Source organism: Perognathus longimembris, chromosome 11 (assembly GCF_023159225.1).
Source record: "Perognathus longimembris pacificus isolate PPM17 chromosome 11, ASM2315922v1, whole genome shotgun sequence".
Taxonomy (NCBI): domain Eukaryota; kingdom Metazoa; phylum Chordata; class Mammalia; order Rodentia; family Heteromyidae; genus Perognathus; species Perognathus longimembris.
Window position 1 is genome coordinate 47,585,709 of NC_063171.1, and position 18,339 is coordinate 47,604,047.

An 18,339-nucleotide genomic window follows, 5' to 3' on the forward strand; every position below is an offset into this window, starting at 1 on the left:
GGATGCTAAGCTTACTCCCTTACCAGTGCTCCCCTTTTCACCCTCTCCCCTGGGCGCCCGACCCGCGGGTGGCCAAGGTGGAGTGAAGGGACACGGGAAAGCCTAAAGTGCACGCGGCCCAACGATATCCCCTTTTCTCCCTCCTTACCCACCAAGGAAGCCAGGTGCAGACGGATCTCGGAGACGCTTCGGAGAGCAATCCGGTTTAATCGGGAGGGGCTCACAGTAATATAGTAGTGATGACGAGGATTGAACAGGAGCTGGCGATAGGCTGGCGAGCTTGTCCATCCAAGAGCAGCTCCCAAGGACCTCCCTCATGGGCTAACGTCACTTCCCAGAGTACCGCCCTCTGGGCAAAGCCCGAGAAAAGGGGAGCACACGTGCTTGCTGGCGCAAGGTGGGGAATGATCTCAAAGCTTCCCGACCCAGAAGGAGATAGGTGTGGCTCACTTCCACACTGCCCCAGGGCTGGGGGAAGGGTGGCGTCTTGGAGCGCTCTTATCGCCCTTCCCCCCCTTAGGGCCAAGATGAATCCCCAACAGTCAGCATCCTGAATAGCTAGGATTACAGGAATGTATCACCAATGCCTGGTTTATGTGAATCTTTTTGAAAGTGAATTAGTCTTCCCCTCCCTAACCTATCTGAAAAACTCCACGGAGTGGTTATTTGTGAAGAGCCTTATGCAGGTGGCAGTCCAATGAGCAACTGACATGTATTACCTTATTTAAGTCTCATGACAACCTCATGAGATTGATGCTTTTATGATTTCTGCTGCATAGATGAGGAAAGAGATGGCATTAAAAAAAACCCCAACAACTCCAGGACATGGAGGTAGTAGCAAAATCAGCAGAATTTGGATTTAGTTTCAAGTTCCCACTAAGGAATTTGATAAGCCTGACACCTTAAAAAATTATTTTAGGGGCTGGGAATGCGGCTTAGTGGTAGAGTGCTTGCCTAGCATGCATAAAGCCCTGGGTTCCATTCCTTAGTACCACATACACAGAAAAAGCCAGAAGTGGATGTGGCTCAATGGTTGAGTGCTGCTATCCTTGAGCAAAAAGAAGGTCTGGGACAGCACCCAGGCCTTCAGTTCAAACCCCCGGGACTGGCACAAAAAGTTATTAAATAATTAGCTAACTTTAACTGCTACACAGAGACATAAAAATTGTACACATTAATGGGATAGTGAGGTATTTTGATACTTGTATCACTGCATAGTATTTCAGTCAAGTTACACTTACCAATCTCAAACATTTAACACTTCTTGATCGTTAAGAACCACCATTATTGTTGTTCAGTTACCCCACTGTATCACTGTAACCAGCACCTCTTGATCCTCTCTAACTGTGTTACGGGGTTCAAGGGAGTCGATTCCACATCCCTCCAAGAGTCCACCACTCAGAGACAGTCTCAAGCAAATAGATGGGTTTATTGGGGAAGCAAAAAGTGAACTGACCAGCCAGGAACGCAGCACAGACTTGGGAGCTGACACTGTGACCCTAAAAAGCTGGCTGACCAGCCAGGAACACAGTGCAGACTCGGGAGCTAACACTGTGATCCTTAACAGTCCTCGAGCTGAGGTTTATAAAAGTAAAAGTGGGGCTGGGGATATAGCCTAGTGGCAAGAGTGCCTGCCTCGGATACACGAGGCCCTAGGTTCGATTCCCCAGCACCACATATACAGAAAACGGCCAGAAGCGGCACTGTGGCTCAAATGGCAGAGTGCTAGCCTTGAGCGGGAAGAAGCCAGGGACAGTGCTCAGGCCCTGAGTCCAAGGCCCAGGACTGGCCAAAAAAAAAAAAAAGTAAAAGTGTATCGCAGATGTAGGGGGTTGACGCAGGGGGTAGAGCAAGCAACAAACAAGTTAAGCAAGCCATTTACAGAAGCAGAATTTTGGGGTCAGGTTGACCTAATAATCAAGATGGAGTCAGCTCTACTCCCCACAACATTTCCTACCATGTTTCCCTAGTCAAGATGGAGTTAGCTGTACTCCCTACAACAACTGTAACAACTTAGTACTCATTGATCAACCTTTCTTCATCCCTCTCCCTGGGCTCTGCTAACCACCACTCTATTCTCCACTTTGGAGACCCAGTTTATTAGAGTCCCCATAGGAATGAGATCACTCTGCAGTACTTGTCTTTCTGTGTTTGGCTCATTCCACCATGCAGAATACTTGTGTTATTGAGAATGGGGAAACTCAAATGACTAACTGTTATGCTACGATATCTTTCAAGTTTTCTTTTGCATTTCTATTGAAAAAAATAAGTTATATGTAGTAAAGGGTTTCATCCTAACTGTCCAATTTCTCTTAAAGTGATTGCAAAATTAAAATGATTCAATGTTTTTTTTTTTTTTTTTTTTTTTGGCCAGTCCTGGGGCTTGGACTCAGGGCCTGAGCACTGTCCCTGGCTTCTTCTTGCTCAAGGCTAGCACTCTGCCACTTGAGCCACAGCGCCACTTCTGGCCATTTTCTGTGTATGTGGTGCTGGGGAATCGAACCCAGGGCCTCATGTATACGAGGCAAGCACTCTTGCCACTAGGCCATATCCCCAGCCACCAATGTTTTTTTTAATTATTTGATGTTACAATAGGATGTGTTTTTTTAATATAATTTTATTTTTATTAAGGATGTTGTCCAGAGGTGTTACCATTTCATAAGTCAGGTAATGAGTACATTTCTCTTTTGGATAATATCATATCATAATATCCTTCATTTTCCCTGTTTTCCCCTTCCTGTCCCTGCCCACAAGTTACATAGCTCATTTTCCACAGTGTCTGCTCAACACAATGACTGTGTTCATTCCACCTTTCCTCCCTTCCATTCTGCCCACCTAAAATGACAAAAAAAAATTTAAGAAGCAAAACTAAACATCACCACCACCAATGACAAAAATACATGTTTCCATTTCCTGGAATAAGTTTCAATAAATGCTATTTTAAATGTTCAGAAGAGTTATGCCTTTGGGCTCTTTCCCCTAAGAGTCCCTATGTGAATATCTGCAGCCTGGTATAAGTTATGGCATTCAGTTGTAGTTGAGATCTAGCTTCCACATATGAGAGAAAGCATGCACCATTTGTCTCTCTGAGATTGGCTTACCTCACTTAACATGAGTTGTTCTAGGTCCATTCATTTCCCTGCAAATGACATAATAGTAAATGGATGAGTAAAATTCCAATGTGTACATGTACAACATTTTACTGATCCACTGATCCACTCATCTATTGTAGGATACCTGGGCTGTTTCCATAACTTGCATATTGTGCGTAGTGCACCAATGAACTTGGATGTGTAGGTGTCTTTACCATATCCTGACTTGTAATGTTCTGGATGGATAGTGTTAGGAAAGATTAAGCAGATGAAAGGAGAGAAAGAAAGCACAGATCTCAGCAGATCAAATCAGGTTTGGTTCATCACTGGCGAGGGGTGCCAAGTACCATCCAGCAGAATCTAAGTTACATGGCACAGAAAGTGGGGAGTCCAGGGTGTAAGTACAAGTCAAACAAGGAAGTCAACTCAGGCTGCTGGCAAAACTGAGTTCTACCTGGGACAATGAATAGTTTCAGACAGGAGAAGTTTTCCCAAAAATTGCTTCAGGGGCTGGGGATATGGCCTAGTGGCAAGAGTGCTTGCCTCTGATACGTGAGGCCCTGGGTTCAATTCCCTAGCACCACATATACAGAAAATGGCCAGAAGCGGCGCTGTGGCTCAAGTGGCAGAGTGCTAGCCTTGAGCAAAAAGAAGCCAGGGACAGTGCTCAGGCCCTGAGTCCAAGCCCCAGGACTGGCAAAAAAAAAAAAAAAAAAAATTGCTTCAAAGACAAGACTTCGAAAAATGGCCCTTGGGGGACTGTGATAAGTGGACCAAGAAGGCAGCAAAGGATCAAGGTAACAATGCCGCTTCCTATCAGATAGGGCTGGTATTCTTTTTTTTTTTTTTGGCCAGTCCTGGGGCTTGGACTCAGGGCCTGAGCACTGTCCCTGGCTTCTTTTTGCTCAAGGCTAGCACTCTACCACTTGAGCCACAGCGCCACTTCTGGCCATTTTCTGTATACGTGGTGCTGGGGAATTAAACCCAGGGCCTCATGTATACAAGGCAAGCACTCTTGCCACTAGGCCATATCCAGGGCTGGTATTCTTACAAGTTCAAGGCAGTGCTTAAGATAGACAGTCTTGCATTTCAAGAACAAGCAAGTCGATCACTCCGAGCTCATGCTTGTAATCCTTGCTATTCTGGAAGCTGAGATCTGAGGATTGTGGTTCTGAGCCAGCCCAGGGGAAGAAAACTTCTTAAGACTCTTATCTCCAATAAACTACTCAGAAAAGCCAGAAGTGGTGCTGTGGCTCAAAAGGTAGAGGGCTAGCCTTGAGCCAAAAGAAGCTCAGGGACAGTGCACAGACTCAGAGTTCAAGGCCCAGGACAGACATAAAAAAGAGCAAGAATTATTTTTGAGAAACCATGGAGATACTTTTAAGTAAGGACATTTGATAACTTGACCAGCACAGCTCTGGATTCGTAATGGAGTTCATTCCTTCTAGGGAAGATGCAGGTCATGTTGCTGTGACTCATCTTCACTAGCAAACTTTCAAAGTGGTATTGACCACTCATTAGTGTTCATTTTCATATCTCACACCTCTGTCATTAAGAGTCCCTTAGCTGAGTGCTGGTGGCTCATGCTTGTAATCCTAGCTGCTCAGGATGCTGAAATCTGAGGAGCCCAGTTTGAAGCCAGCCCTAGCAGAAACGTCTGTGAGACTCTTATCTCCAATCAACCAGCAAAAAGCCATAGTAGAGCTGTGGCTCAAGTGGTAGTGTACCCTTGAGCAAAAAACTAAGGTACACCAGCAAGGCTCAGAGTTCTCTCTCTTGCGCGCGCGTGTGCGCACACGCGCACACACACACACACACACACAGAGTGAATTTCTTAAGTTTAGGGTATCCTGAAAAACACCTAAGGGCAAATGTCTACTTGATACAAAGTACATTATTACTTTGTATCAACCAAAGTGATACGTATCCAAATTCATATACATATATGTTTTCTAGTGAAAAACTGAATTTGTTCCCAAAATTCTTCAGCTACCTATAGAAAGGATTTCCTTTGGTCAAATCTTTACACACATGGAAATGGGCCAAGGTGGAGATCTCTATTCTTTGATATATATGCTATAGGAAAAAACCTTCCTCTTCTGAATAAGAACTTGGGAATGCTTTGAACAAGATGTCCATTCTCTTTCCTGAAGGCAATATCATCTCTTTTATAATTTTCATTTGTGTAAGTTAATTGTACAATTATGCATGTAAGGTATTTGACCTAATTAGTCTCACTGTTATTCTTCTCCCCCTGTTAAATCAATGCTATAGAGCTTTGTTATTCTATTTCCACACATGTGGATGAAGAGCTATGATCACATCCACTTCGTCTTCTCCTTCTCCTTGCACCCTACCCCTTCCTGCTAGGGAACATCTCATTAGAGTCCTGAAAATGAAAACAACCACAAAATACCGTTGCGTTCTTAATTTCTTTACATGTAATTTCATTGTTATTGAGGTACTGGACAGAGGAGTTATTTCGTAAGACAGGTAATGAGTAAAATTCTTTTGAGATAATGTCACCCTTTTCTTCACTGTCTCCCCCTCCCCTCCACTCGTTTCCTCCTTCCATCCCTGTTTACAAGATGCATAGTTCTTTTTCTACATAGTATATGCTGAATACTATGACTGTATTCGTTCTCCCTCCCTCCCTCCATGTCAGCACCACCCCCTTTGCTTTAGAAATTTCTTTTAAAAAGTTATTTCTGGGGCAAATGCCAGTGTAGAAAGTTTTTTATGTCAAGATCTCTGAATTTGTGACTCAGGTCGTGTCTTAAGTTTTGCAACAAATGAAGTGAACTTTGAATTTTTTTCATTTGCTTGGTTCTGGCAGTGCAGACAGGCACAGATCAAGACCATCTTTTAGAGAGGATAAATGAGTTTATTGCTGATGACTGGAACCAGGCTCATGCCAGAAAGAAGTGCAGATCCTGAAGGAGGGGGACACCCTGGGTTTTATACAAGCTGGCTAGATACAAAGTAGGCATTCATCAGATATGCAAAAGGTCATTAGGGCTGACATCAGTGTCTGCCCAGGTTGGCAATTCCTTTCTAGTTGTGCAGGCATTGTGGCATCCTGTTGCTATCCATTCTGTATTGTTATTTTGTTTCCTGCAGTCTTGGGGCTTGAACTCAAGGCCTGGGCCTCAGTCCTGATCTTTTTTGCTCAAGACCAGTGTTCTACCACTATAAGCCCACAAAACCACTTCCAGTTTTCTGGTGGTTAGTTGGAGATAAAGAGTCATAGACTTTCCTGTGCAAGTTGGCTTTGAACTGTGATCCTAAGTAGCTAGGATTATAGGCATGAGCCCTTGGTGCTGGCAAGTTTTTTTTTTTTTTCCTGTCTTGGGGCTTGAACTTGGGGCCTTTTGCTCTAAGCCAGCCCTCTACCACCCTGAGCCACAGTGCCACTCCCTGTATTATTTTTTAAATGTCTTGTGGGCAGGGCGTGCTGTGGTTCTGGGTTTGATATCCTAGCTATTCTTTCTGGAAGTTGAGATCTGAGGATGGTCATTCTAAGCCTGCCAGGTCAGGAAAGTCTGTGAGACTCTTATCTCCAATAAGCTACTCAGAAAAAAGCCAGAAGTAGTCCTGTGGCTGTAGTGGTAGAGTGCTAGCTTTGAGCAAAAGGATCTCAAGGGTAGCACCCAGGTCTTGAGTTCATGCTCTGAGACCAGCAAAAACAAAACAAAAAACAAACAAGCCTTGTGGGTGTCCTGCTATCCGTTCAGATAGCCCCACCTAGTCTCCCCCAACATGCATTCCAGCTGCAGCCCCACCAACCACATTCCTGAACTGGATGCTGGGACATCCCTTTACCAGGAGGGATAACTTTGTCAACTTACGTTTTACAACAAAAGAATTTAAAATGATGAAATGTGTAAGGCGGGGAAGAAAACTCTGCAAATAAGTGGAACTTTCTCTTTAACGGAGAATGAGACCTGTTTTTTGCAGTGTCTGGCCCTGGCTTGTTTTGGGTTTTTTGTTTGTTTGTTTGTTTTTGCTGGTCAAGAGACTTTTGTCTACCACAGAATAGATCAGCATGTGTGTTGGGTGTGAGCCACCAAGCTTAGGGCTGGTGACCACCTGCCTGTGCCCTGCAGAAGGAGAAGTGAACAGGATAGCAGTTACAGGAAAAGGTAACAGAAAGGACCTCCCCCCCCTCACCCCCCCCCCCCCCGCGCCTTTTTTTTTTTGCCAGTCCTGGGGCTGGAACTCAGGGTCTGGGCACTGTCCCTGACTTCTTTTTTTGCTCAAGGCTAGAACTCCACCACTTGAGCCACAGCACCACTTCCGGCCTTTTCTGTTTATGTGGTGTTGAGGAATCGAACCCAGGGCTTCATGCATACTAGGCAGGCACTCTACCGCTAAGCCACATTCCCAGGTCTGGGCCCAGCATTCTTTATGAGGTCTTCGAGGGAGAAGAGAGGAATGATCTGGTGGTCACACCACGGGTGGTAGTGTCATAAGGGTATTGAGTGATGGCTGAACTCACATTTAATAAACTAGAAAGGCAGGCAGTGCCCTTAAAGGCAGGGCTGACCCAAGTTCATGCTCCTGGGCCTTATGAGGAGGGTTAATGGGGAATCTATACAGCAACCCGAGTCTGGGCACGTACGCACGGGTGTCCACGTCCACCACCGCGTACACACCCGTGGCAGTCAAGGTCCTGGTCATTCAGACTGGCAGGCCATTGGTCATTCGGGAAAGGAGGGCTTGGAGAAATGGGTGGTGGTGGGTGATTCCCACCTCCGTGAAGAGTGACATGCTGCAGCCCCCCCCCCCCCCCCAACACACACACCTAGGAGAGACGCTGGCGGTGGCCACCTGCCTAACCAGGCTGGTGGGTGTGGGTGGTGAGGGAGGAGGGCCCCAGGGCGGAGGGAGGAGACCAGGCTCGCCAGCCACTCCCATAGACTCTGGACTGCGGGAACTGGGGTCGCTCTGCTTCAGTCTTATAAAAAGCGTCTGGGCCAAGCGGGCGGGCGGGGAAGCCCAGGAGGCGGGGTGCCGGGCCTCGGTGGAGTCGGGGCCGCCTCCGCGCGCGCCCCCACCTGTGGCGCTGGCCTTGGCGGCGCTGGCCTGGCCGGGGACGCGGCGGGCTAGGCCGTCGCCGCTCGGCTGCAGCCATGGGCCGTTATTCGGGCAAGACGTGCCGGCTGCTCTTCATGCTGGTCCTCACCGTGGTCTTCTTCGTGGCCGAGCTGGTGTCGGGCTACCTGGGCAACTCGATCGCGCTGCTGTCAGACTCCTTCAACATGCTGTCGGATCTGGTCTCATTGTGTGTGGGGCTGGGCGCCGGTTACATCGCCCGGCGCCCGCGCCGGGGCTCCGGGGCCACCTTCGGCTACGCGCGCGCCGAGGTGGTGGGCGCGCTCAGCAACGCCGTCTTCCTCACCGCGCTCTGCTTCACGGTCTTCGTGCAGGCCGTGCAGCGCCTCGCCCGGCCCGAGCGCATGGACGACCCCGAGCTGGTGCTCATCGTGGGCGCCCTGGGGCTAGCCGTCAACCTGGTGGGGCTGCTCATCTTCCAGGACTGCGCCGCCTGGTTCTCCTGCTGCGTCCCGGGGCCCCGCCGCCGCCTGCAGCAGCAGCAACAGCTGGACCACGCGGGTCCTTTTGGGGGACCCCAGGGCACGGAGGGCCGGCAGTGTGCTGGGACCCCGACAGTCCCCGGCTCTGACTCCGCTGTGACCTTCCGGAGGGCTTCGGTCGAAAGGAAGCAGGAGAAGGGGGCGACCGTTTTCTCAAATGTAGCAGGTGCCTTTCGGTTGCATCCTTTGGGCCGCTTTGCCGCCTCCGCCGCCTCCTCCTCCTCCTCCTCCTCCTCCTCCTCCTCCTCCTCCTCCTCCTCCTCCTCCTCCTCCTCCTCCTCCTCCTCCTCCTCCTCCTCCTCCTCCTCCTCCTCCTCCTCCTCCTCCCTCCCTCCCCCTCCCCCTCCTCTCCCTCCCTCGTTTTCCTCCCTCCTCCCTCCTGATCCCTTCCTTCTCATCTCACGCCCCTTTCTTCCTTTCTGAATTAAAAAAAAAAATCTCTTTGCAGCCCGCTTTACTTCTCTTCTAACAATATATATTCCTCCTAATATCTTTAATTTCCTCCTAGATTCTGGGTTCTCGTTTGCTATTTGTCTACCTCTATTCTCTCTGTGTGGAAGTATCGATTTTCTTTGGAGTCAGTTCTTATTGTTGGGCAATAAACAGTCCTCCTCCTCCCTCCTCCTTTCCATCGGTTACTGGCTGAACTTTGTTTCCCTCCTCCCCTTGGGCTACCCTCTGTCTCTTGGTTTTGGGGGTGGGGGGGGTGGGCTTGCAGTCATTCTTTTTTTGGTTTCAAGTTGAAAGGAAGTGTGAATGAAATCCAAAGGTGGACCACTCTTTCGGGATCAAGGGGGTCTTATTGGGGATTGTGTGTGTGTGTGTGTGTGTGTGTGTGTGTGTGTGTGTCAGAGAGAGAGAGAGATATCAGGAGGAGGAGAGTTCTCATATGCTACTAGATAGATATAGTAGGAATTTGAAGTAACAAAACTTTGAGTCCATTGGTTCTTTTTGTTTGTAGAACTTATACACAACACAAGGTTTCTTCTTTGAATGCAGGTGATTCCCTGAGCACCCAGAACGAGCTGGAAGAGACTATGAAAAAGGAGAAAAAGTCTGAAGCGCTGAATATCAGAGGTAGGCTTGACTCTAAGACCATTTGCTGTCCTTCCCAGTGGTCCCCGTGGTCGGTGCCCTGCTCTCCACTGCTGTTTGACTTTGAATAAGTCAATGGTGTGTTGGAAAGTAGGCCATTTACCTGCACAGACTATGACCTGGGGTGTCTTACCTAATCACCGCATTGATTCAGAAGGAGAAACTAGTTGCTAATGATTTATCATTGCTCTAGTTGTGCCTGAAATAATGCACCCTGCTCCTGAGTTTCATGATAGCATGACCACCTTCCTACTCCACTCAATTTTGCACATTCATAGACATTGCTGATGTATAATACAGCCTATTTTTTAGTTGTTTGCTTATCTAGTTATTTATTTTTGTCAGTCATGAGGCTTGAACTCAGGGCCTGGGTGATCTCCCTGAGCTTTTGTGCTCAAGCCTAGCATTCTACCACTTTGAGCCACAGCACCACTTCTGGTTGGAGATAAGTCTCATGGGCATTCCTGCCGGAGCTGGCTTTAAACCAAGATCCTCAGATCTCAGCCCCTTGAGTAGCCAGGATTATATGTGTGAGCCACTGGTGCCTGGCCTCTATTTTATTTTATTTTATTGTTTAAGTTATAATGTTTTTGGTGGTTCTGGAGATTGAACTCAGGGCCTGACACATGCTAAACATGCATGCCTTCTGCAGTTGACTCACACCCCAGCCCCAGGGCAGACTGCTGTAATGAATAGGATTTTGATAAAAGTAGGAAAAATACTAGACCTCTACCCAAGACTATGTCCTACATGACATTGCTGAGTGACTCTGTTTCTTCACTTATCCCTTCCAGAGTTTCTCCTCCTCCTCCTCCTCCTCCTCCTCCTCCTCCTCCTCCTCCTCCTCCTCCTCCTCCTCCTCCTCCTCCTCCTCCTCCTCCTCCTCCTCCTCCTCCTCCTCCTCCTCCTCCTCCTCCTCTCCCCACCCCCATCCTGGGGCTGAACTCAGGGCCTAGGCAATGTTCCTGAGCTTCTTTTGCTCAAAGCTAGCCCTCTACCACTTGAGCCACAGCGTTACTTCCAGCCTTTTCTGTTTATGTGGTACTTAGGAATCAAACCAGGGCTTCATGCATGTTAGGCAAGCACTCTACCGCTAAGCCACATCTCCCCCGCCTCATTTTTTATATGAGGGTAATGAGGTCTGTGGTGTGGTTCAATGGTTGGTGGAACACTTGCCTAACAACCATGAGGCCTGGAATTCAATCCCCAGTACTACAAATAAATGAATAACAAATAACTAACTAAATAAAGTAAATAACAACAGTACTTACCTCATGGATTTACATGATGGGAAGACATGTAAAGTGCTTAGGCTTATAATAGGGAAATGAGCTTCTACTTTACTTGAGTGCCTACTTTGTGCCAGGTACCAGGCATGAATGAGTCATTTAGTGTTCACTACCATCTTCCCAGATGGATACTTTTTTTTTTTTTTTTTCCAATCCTGGGGCTTGAACTCAGGGCTTGAGCACGGTCTCTGAGATTCTTTTGCTCAAGGCTAGCACTCTACCACTTGATCTATAGTGCTACTTCTGGCTTTTTCTGTTTATGTGATACTGAGGAATTGAACCCAGGGCTTCATGCATGCTAGACAAGCACTCTACCGCTAAGCCACATTCCCAGCCCGAGATGGATACTTTTATCATTCAGGTCCTGAGTGACATTGTGAGGTGCCAGGCCCTGCTAGTTCAGTAAGGATGAGCTAGGTCTTGTCTTTGCTGTATGCTGTCTGAATTCAGGTTCAGTGTGAGGCAGTCCTGGGTCCTTCATTTGAGGCTATAATTCAGAGAAGGACCACCAAATGTAAGTGCTAGAAAGAATGTGGAGAGAACGAACTCCCACCCTTACTTACCCTTCACAAAAGAGAAAAGAGGAGTCTAGAGTTTGGCGACTTCCCCCGTCCCCCTTGGCTAGCATAGAGATGGGTTGGAATCCTGGGCTCCAGTTTCATGTTTTCTGGCTCCTTCTATGATCACACCTGCCTCTGGTGTCCAGGCAGGGTGGCTTGCTTCTCCAGTGTGCATGCAGAAGCAGTTGCTTCAGAAAACAGGATTGTTAATACTTCCCCCACCCCTTTTTTTTTGGTATGGCATACACATCAATGGAATATGTCATTACAATCCATGCATTACCCCGCCAACTTTTAAAATTGAAAAAGTAATTTACATTTATAAAGATGTCAAGTTCTGGAGACTTTGCTATCCTAGCTGTTCTTAACTTTTACAATCACTGGGAAGAATGAGAGAAGAGAGTTTTGCTTGTTGGTGTTGCTGTTGATGGTGTTGGTGGTGGTGGTAGAGCCTAGGTTCTGTCCCTGAGCTCCTTTTGCTCAAAGCTAGTGCATTACCATTTGCGCCATGGTTCCACTTTTGGTTTTCTGGTGGTTAATTGTAGAAAAGGGTCTCATGGGCTTTTCTGCTTGGGCTGGTTTTGAACTGTGTTCCTCAGATCTCAGCCTCCCAAGTAGCTAGGATTATTGGCCTGAGCTACTAGCACCCAGCTCACGAGAAGAGTTTTGATACTTTTACTAGGAGTGGAGTATTACCTCTTGCTTCATGTTTTATCATTTAATGAAAACTTGGTTATGCCTCTCCCCACTAAAGAAGGCAGAATTGTCTCCCCTCCTCATTTGTAGGTGAAATATCCCGGATGGTGTTCTCCATGAACAAAAATCATTTTGGGCGTCTCTATGAACAAAAACCATTTCTTTGTTTTTAATCACTGTTTCTTTCATTCCAAACAAAATAAGAAAATGAATTCCAAGAAATGCCATCTTAGAAAATATTCTCATGTACGATCAAGCTTGGTGCATTACAAATGTTGCAACAGTGTCAGAAAGACAATTAGCTCTTTTAATTTCACTATGAATCTAAATCGATAAATCACAATCCTGGCATTACCCCTCTAAGAAGACATTTCCTCATAGTTCTTTTATTCTTTTTCTTTTCTGCTAAGACAGATTACATTTTTTGTTTTGTTTTGTTTTTTTGTGAGTCTTGGGGCTTGCACTCAGGGCCTGAGCACTGTCCCTGGCTTCTTTTTGCTCAAGGCTAGCACTCTACCACTTGAGCCACAGTGCTACTTCCAGCCTTTTCTGTTTATGTGGTACTGAGGAATCGAACCCAGGGCTTCATGTATACGAGGCAAGTACTTTACTACTAGGCTATATTCCCAGCCCCAAGACAGATTATATTTTTATTTATTTATTTTTGCCAGTCTTCAGGCTTGAACTCTGGGTACAGGCACTGTCCCCAAGCTTCTTTTGCTCAAGGCTAGCACTCTACCACTTGAGCCACACAGCCACTTCCAGCTTTTTTTTGTTTATGTGGTACTGAGAAATCAAACCCAGGGGTCCATGCACACTAGGCAAACACTCTACCATTAAGCCACATTCCCAGCCCCAGATTTTATTCTTTCAGAAGCAGGTGTAAGTGCTCAATGTGAATGCACTGTGTTTTCAGTAATTCAACAAATTACATAGCATTGATGGCTTTTCCAAGTGCTAAGATACTTATACTTATCCAATTTCAATTGTAGTCAAATTGCCAACTCGTCATATATGTCATTTTGGGAGTTATTATTACTATTATTTTTACTACTACTACTACTACTATGCTGGTCCAGGGGCTTGAACTCTGGGCCTAGGTGCTGTCCCATGAGCCTTTTGTGTTCACGGCTAGTGCTCTACTGCTTGAGCCACAGCTCTCCTTCTAGCTTTTTGTAGTTAGAAGAATCTCACAGACTTTCCTGTTTGGCCTGGCTTTGAACCTTGATCCTCCGATCTCAGCCTTCTGAGTAGCTAGGATTACAGGTGTGAGCCACTTGTGATGGTCTTTTTATTTATTTTATTTTATTTTGGCCAGTCCTGGGGCTTGGACTCAGGGCCTGGGCACTGTCCCTGGCTTCTTTTTGCTCAAGGCTAGCACTCTGGCACTTGAGCCACAGTGCCACTTCTGGCCATTTTCTGTATATGTGGTGCTGGGGAATTGAACCCAGGGCCTCATGTATACGAGGCAAGCACTCTTGCCAGTAGGCCATATCCCCAGCCCCGTCTTTTTATTCTTATTTTTGGTCAGTCCTGGGGTTTGAACCCTGGCGTCCTTTTTCTTATACCACTTGAGCCACAGCGCCACTTCCAGCTTTTTCTATATATGTGGTGCGGAGGAATCAAACCCAGGGCTTCATGCATGCTAGGCAAGCACTGTACCGCTAGGCCATATTCCTAGCCCCTCTATGGTCTATTGTTTCTTTCCTTTTTAAAATTCCAAGTTGACAAGTGAAAGCCAAGCGCAGAGGATTCTTGCCTTTGTAAAGGATTCCAGTCTTCTGAGAACTATGACTAATCAGGTGACTGACATGCTTACAAAGTTCTGATCTTTGTCTCTACCAAACTTGTCTCAGGATCACAGATGAGACAGTGGCAGGGTTTGCCCCCATACCTTTACTATGTTCAATAAAATGTCTAAGTACCACTGGAAATCAAAAGATTGCTATTCTTTGCCAGCACTTCTTTCTAGACATTTCTGCTCCTTTCTTCCCCCTTGCACTGACTCTCAGTACTTATGGCAATTACTACACAGTACTTACGGTACTTACTGTACTACCAGGTGGAGAAGTTTTTACATTCCTAGGTCAGGCAGATCTAGTTTGCATTCTGTCTCAGCCTTTTCCTAGCTCAGTAACTTCTGTTCAGCTTTGGCCTCTTTACCTATTCATGAAGATACTGGTACCATCTTCTCTGTGTTGTGGTGAGCATGACTTGGATGTTTGGCATGGCTGGGCACAGGAAGGAGGATTTACTCCACAAACTGCCAAGGTGCACGATGGGAGAGGCAGAGAGCTTCCTTCTTCCCCCAGGTTGCGAGAGCATGGAGCTCAGTATCGGCCTGTGCTACTGCTACCAGGGTGACTACAGACAGCAAGAATGCTGTACAATATGCCTTCCCAAAAAGCAAGAAGAAAAGATTTTTTTTTGAGTGCTCTTACCATGAAGACAACAAAGATTGGAGGAAATATATATGTTTTTCTCCCATTTGAACAAATAAACAATACAAATAAATGATAATAATACAAATAAATAACAACAACAGTAAAGGAGGAATTTAATTTTTTAAATTTTGGTCCTAGTCCTGGGGTTTGAACTCAGACCTTATGTTCTTAGTTGGCTTTTCCCCTCAAGGCTGACACTACCACTTGAACTACAGCTCTTCATTTGTTTTCCTGCTAGTTAATTCACAAGTCTCTGGGATTTAGCTGCACAGGCTAGCTCTTTGTTGTTGGTGGTGGTCATGTTGTTGGTTATGTTGGTCATGCTTGAACTCAGGGCCCTGTCCTGAGTCTGCTCAACACTAGGCTAGCGCTCTTCCATTTTGAGCCACAGCTCCACTTATGGTGGAAGATTGGAAATAAGAATCTCATGGATTTTCCTGCCTGTATTCAAGCCTTGGTCCTCATGTCTCTGCCTCCTGAGAGCTAGGAGTATAGACATGAGCTGTGGGTGCCCAGCTTATTGGCTGGGCATTGAAGTCAATTCTTTACACATATTAAGCACATGTTCTGCTACTGAACTCCACCCTTAGCCCTCTACAATTTTTTTCTAACTGAACTAGTTTAGTAGAGTATGATTAGCTTTTACATTAATTAGAACTAAATGAAACAATAGAAAACAGTAACAAGTGCTATGTAAAGGGAAATGTTCTATGCTTTTCTTTGTTTCTGTGTGTGCTGGACTAGAAAACAATTCTTAGTTGGATTATGGGAAAAACAAGTTTGCAAGCTACTCTTTCATGTAATTCTTAGGGATGACTAGTGGTATGACTCAAAGGAAAACCTGGAATTGGAATTCAGAACTTACACAAAGCAAGATGGATAGGGCTCTGCTAAGTGGACTTCCCAGGATTCTCTCCCTCTGAAAGACTTTTTACTGAGCTACTCTGTGCCTAAGATACGGAAAGGACATAGCAAGAGTAACCACAAGAAGCTGCTGGCATGTTCTAAGCTAGCTCTTCCCGAAGCAGCAGGGCTGGAGTCTCACGATTCTACTCAGGACCTAAATTATAATACTATCCACCTAGGAAGCTAGCTGTGAACATGAAGCAACTCATGCATGTTTGCCACCTGGCACAAAGTTAGGCAGTCACTAAAACTACTGAGTTTTAAAACTACTGAGTTCACTTTACTATAAACCTAAGCACTTTATATGTTTTTCCTCATGCATTTTTTTTCTCATGAGGCCAGTACTCTTGTTATCCTTATCACTAGATAAGGATTGATATCTCTCTCATCTATCTGTCTATCTATCTATCATCTATCTATCTATCTATCTATCTATCTATCTATTTATCTATCTATCTATCTATCTGCCAACTATCTATCTATCATCTTCCATAATTGTATTATCTTATACAAATTACTCATTTACTCTGTGTTTCAGTTTCTTCCTTTATAAAATGGAGAATGACATTTAGAGTGGGCCTGAAAATCTTTTTTTTCTTTTCCTTTCTTCCCTCCCTCCCTCCCTCCCTCCCTCCCTCCCTTCTTTCCTTCCTTCCTTCATACCTTCCTCCTTTCTTTCATCTCCCTCCCTCCTTCCCTCTCTCTGTCTCACCTTTATTCTTTCCTTATTTACTTTCTTTCTCTTTTTTATACTTTTATTTGCATTTACTTTATACTTCATTTATTCTCATATCATACATATTTGCTTCTCTTGTTTCTCCTGGGATCTCTTTTTCTTGTGAACCGCTTTCTTCACTGGTGTAGGGACAGTGTTTCCCCTCCGCCCCCGCCCTCTCTCTCTCTTTTCTTTTGCCAGTCTTGGGGCTTGAACTCAGGGCCTGGGCACTGTTTTTGAGCCTGTCTGTGCTCAAAGCTAGCGTTCTACTACTTGAGCCACAGCACCATTTCCAGCTTTTTCTGTTATGTGGCCCTGAGACAGCAAACCTGGGGCTTCATGCATGTTAGGCAAGCACTCTACCAGTAAGCCTCATTCTAGGCTCAACATCATGTTTCTTTTCAGGGCAAAATCTCAGTGTGGCAGGGGAGGTCAGGTGCAGCTCAGTCCCTCTCGGGTCAGCTGTGTGTCTTGGATCCTTGCTTTCTTCACCTGGATGTGTCCAATCCACCGGAGAATCATCCCACACTGTGAGATGACACAGTCACCCACTCCTCCCAAGAATCCTCCTTGCCACTTTCTGGGCTCTCTGAGTCCTGGGACTGGTAGTCTTGGCTTTGATTCTAAGATATCATTGCCTTTATTATTACTATTATTATTATTTCTAGATTGATGTTTGCTGGAGTGCTAACCTCAAAGCGCATAGGTAGCAACAGACATCCCTTGGATATCTGTTGGAAATCTGCGTCACTCTGTGACTTTGGGCCCCACTCTTAGCTCTGTGCTTCATCAGTGTCCTTCTTCATGGCAGGTGTTCTTTTACATGTGATGGGAGATGCGCTGGGGTCTGTGATTGTGGTCATCACGGCCATCATATTCTATGTGCGTCCCCTGAATGCTGAAGCGCCGTGTAACTGGCAGTGTTACATTGATCCCAGCCTGACCATCATCATGGTTATCATTATTCTGTCATCGGCCTTTCCACTCATCAAGGAGACTGCTGTCATTCTGCTGCAGATGGTCCCCAAGGGAATCGACATGGAAGAGCTGAGTAAGTGGACTCTAGGCTGACGCGGAGTGCGAGTGCTGTCGGAGGGCTGGCATGTGTGCAGAGCGCTGCTGGGTTTGTGCATTCTGAAATACCTGAAATCAACCACGGAGACTTCCTCGTGTGCTCAGCAGCCCAGGAAGATGATGCACAACTCCAAGAACCAAGGGTTCTTTGTAACCCACGAGGCTCTGACTTGTCACACATTTTTTTGAGGATACTATGTTTGGGCAATACCTCATGCCTCCACATCAAAGCAGTTTACTTCATCCTTGACTACCATGCGTTGAATGGTCTAAGTCAGGACTCTGTTCTGGACCAATTTCCTTGCCCTTCAACATTAGCCCACTCTGCAGAAAGAATTGTCCTTCCCCTGGAGGTGAGGGGGACAGAAAGAATAACACTCCATTTGCAGCTTCTCAGAGAGCAGCTAGGTTAACTGTCTCCCAGCCCCTCCCCCAGGACATCCACAAAGACTTGACCTAGGGCCCTTAGGGTCCAGGGAAAGTGCCATATTCCCTTGGGGCTCCCAGGACCTCCTAGTGGGGGGAGATCAGTCATTGGACCAGAGCTAACATTTTTTCACAGTACCTCAGAGCTATACTAGAGCTATTTCAGTGACCAGCTAGTTGCTTAATCATTAGTCTTTTGAGGAAGAATAGTTGAAACCTCCTATACTGCTGATATTACTCAGAAATGTATTTTTTTTGGACCCATGGATGATTTGGAAGTGCATTGTTTAACTTGCAAATTATTTGGCGGCTTTGCTGTTGTATTGATGTATGTATGTATGTATGTATGCATGCATGTATGTCGGATATGGGGCTTGATCTCAGGGCCTGGGTGCTGTTCTTGAGCTTTTGTTCCTGAGCTCAAGGCTAGTGCTTCACCACTTTG

At 46.1% G+C, this 18,339-nt stretch overlaps 1 protein-coding gene across 2 annotated transcripts in view; it reads left to right on the top strand.

Annotated features, from left to right (window-relative positions):
* The window catches only part of Slc30a10 (solute carrier family 30 member 10), a 32,025-nt gene that overhangs the window by 10,719 nt on the left and 2,967 nt on the right, over window positions 1-18,339 (top strand). The window contains exons 1-3 of one of the 2 annotated variants that reach the window (XM_048357821.1): window positions 8,161-8,855; window positions 9,689-9,766; window positions 17,206-17,445. In XM_048357821.1, coding sequence (XP_048213778.1) covers window positions 8,225-8,855; window positions 9,689-9,766; window positions 17,206-17,445 — 949 coding nt within the window. In that variant the 5' untranslated portion in view covers window positions 8,161-8,224. Of the gene's footprint in view, window positions 1-8,160; window positions 8,856-9,688; window positions 9,767-17,205; window positions 17,446-18,339 lie in introns of those variants that run through there. The other variant, XM_048357822.1, reaches the window with a different exon arrangement.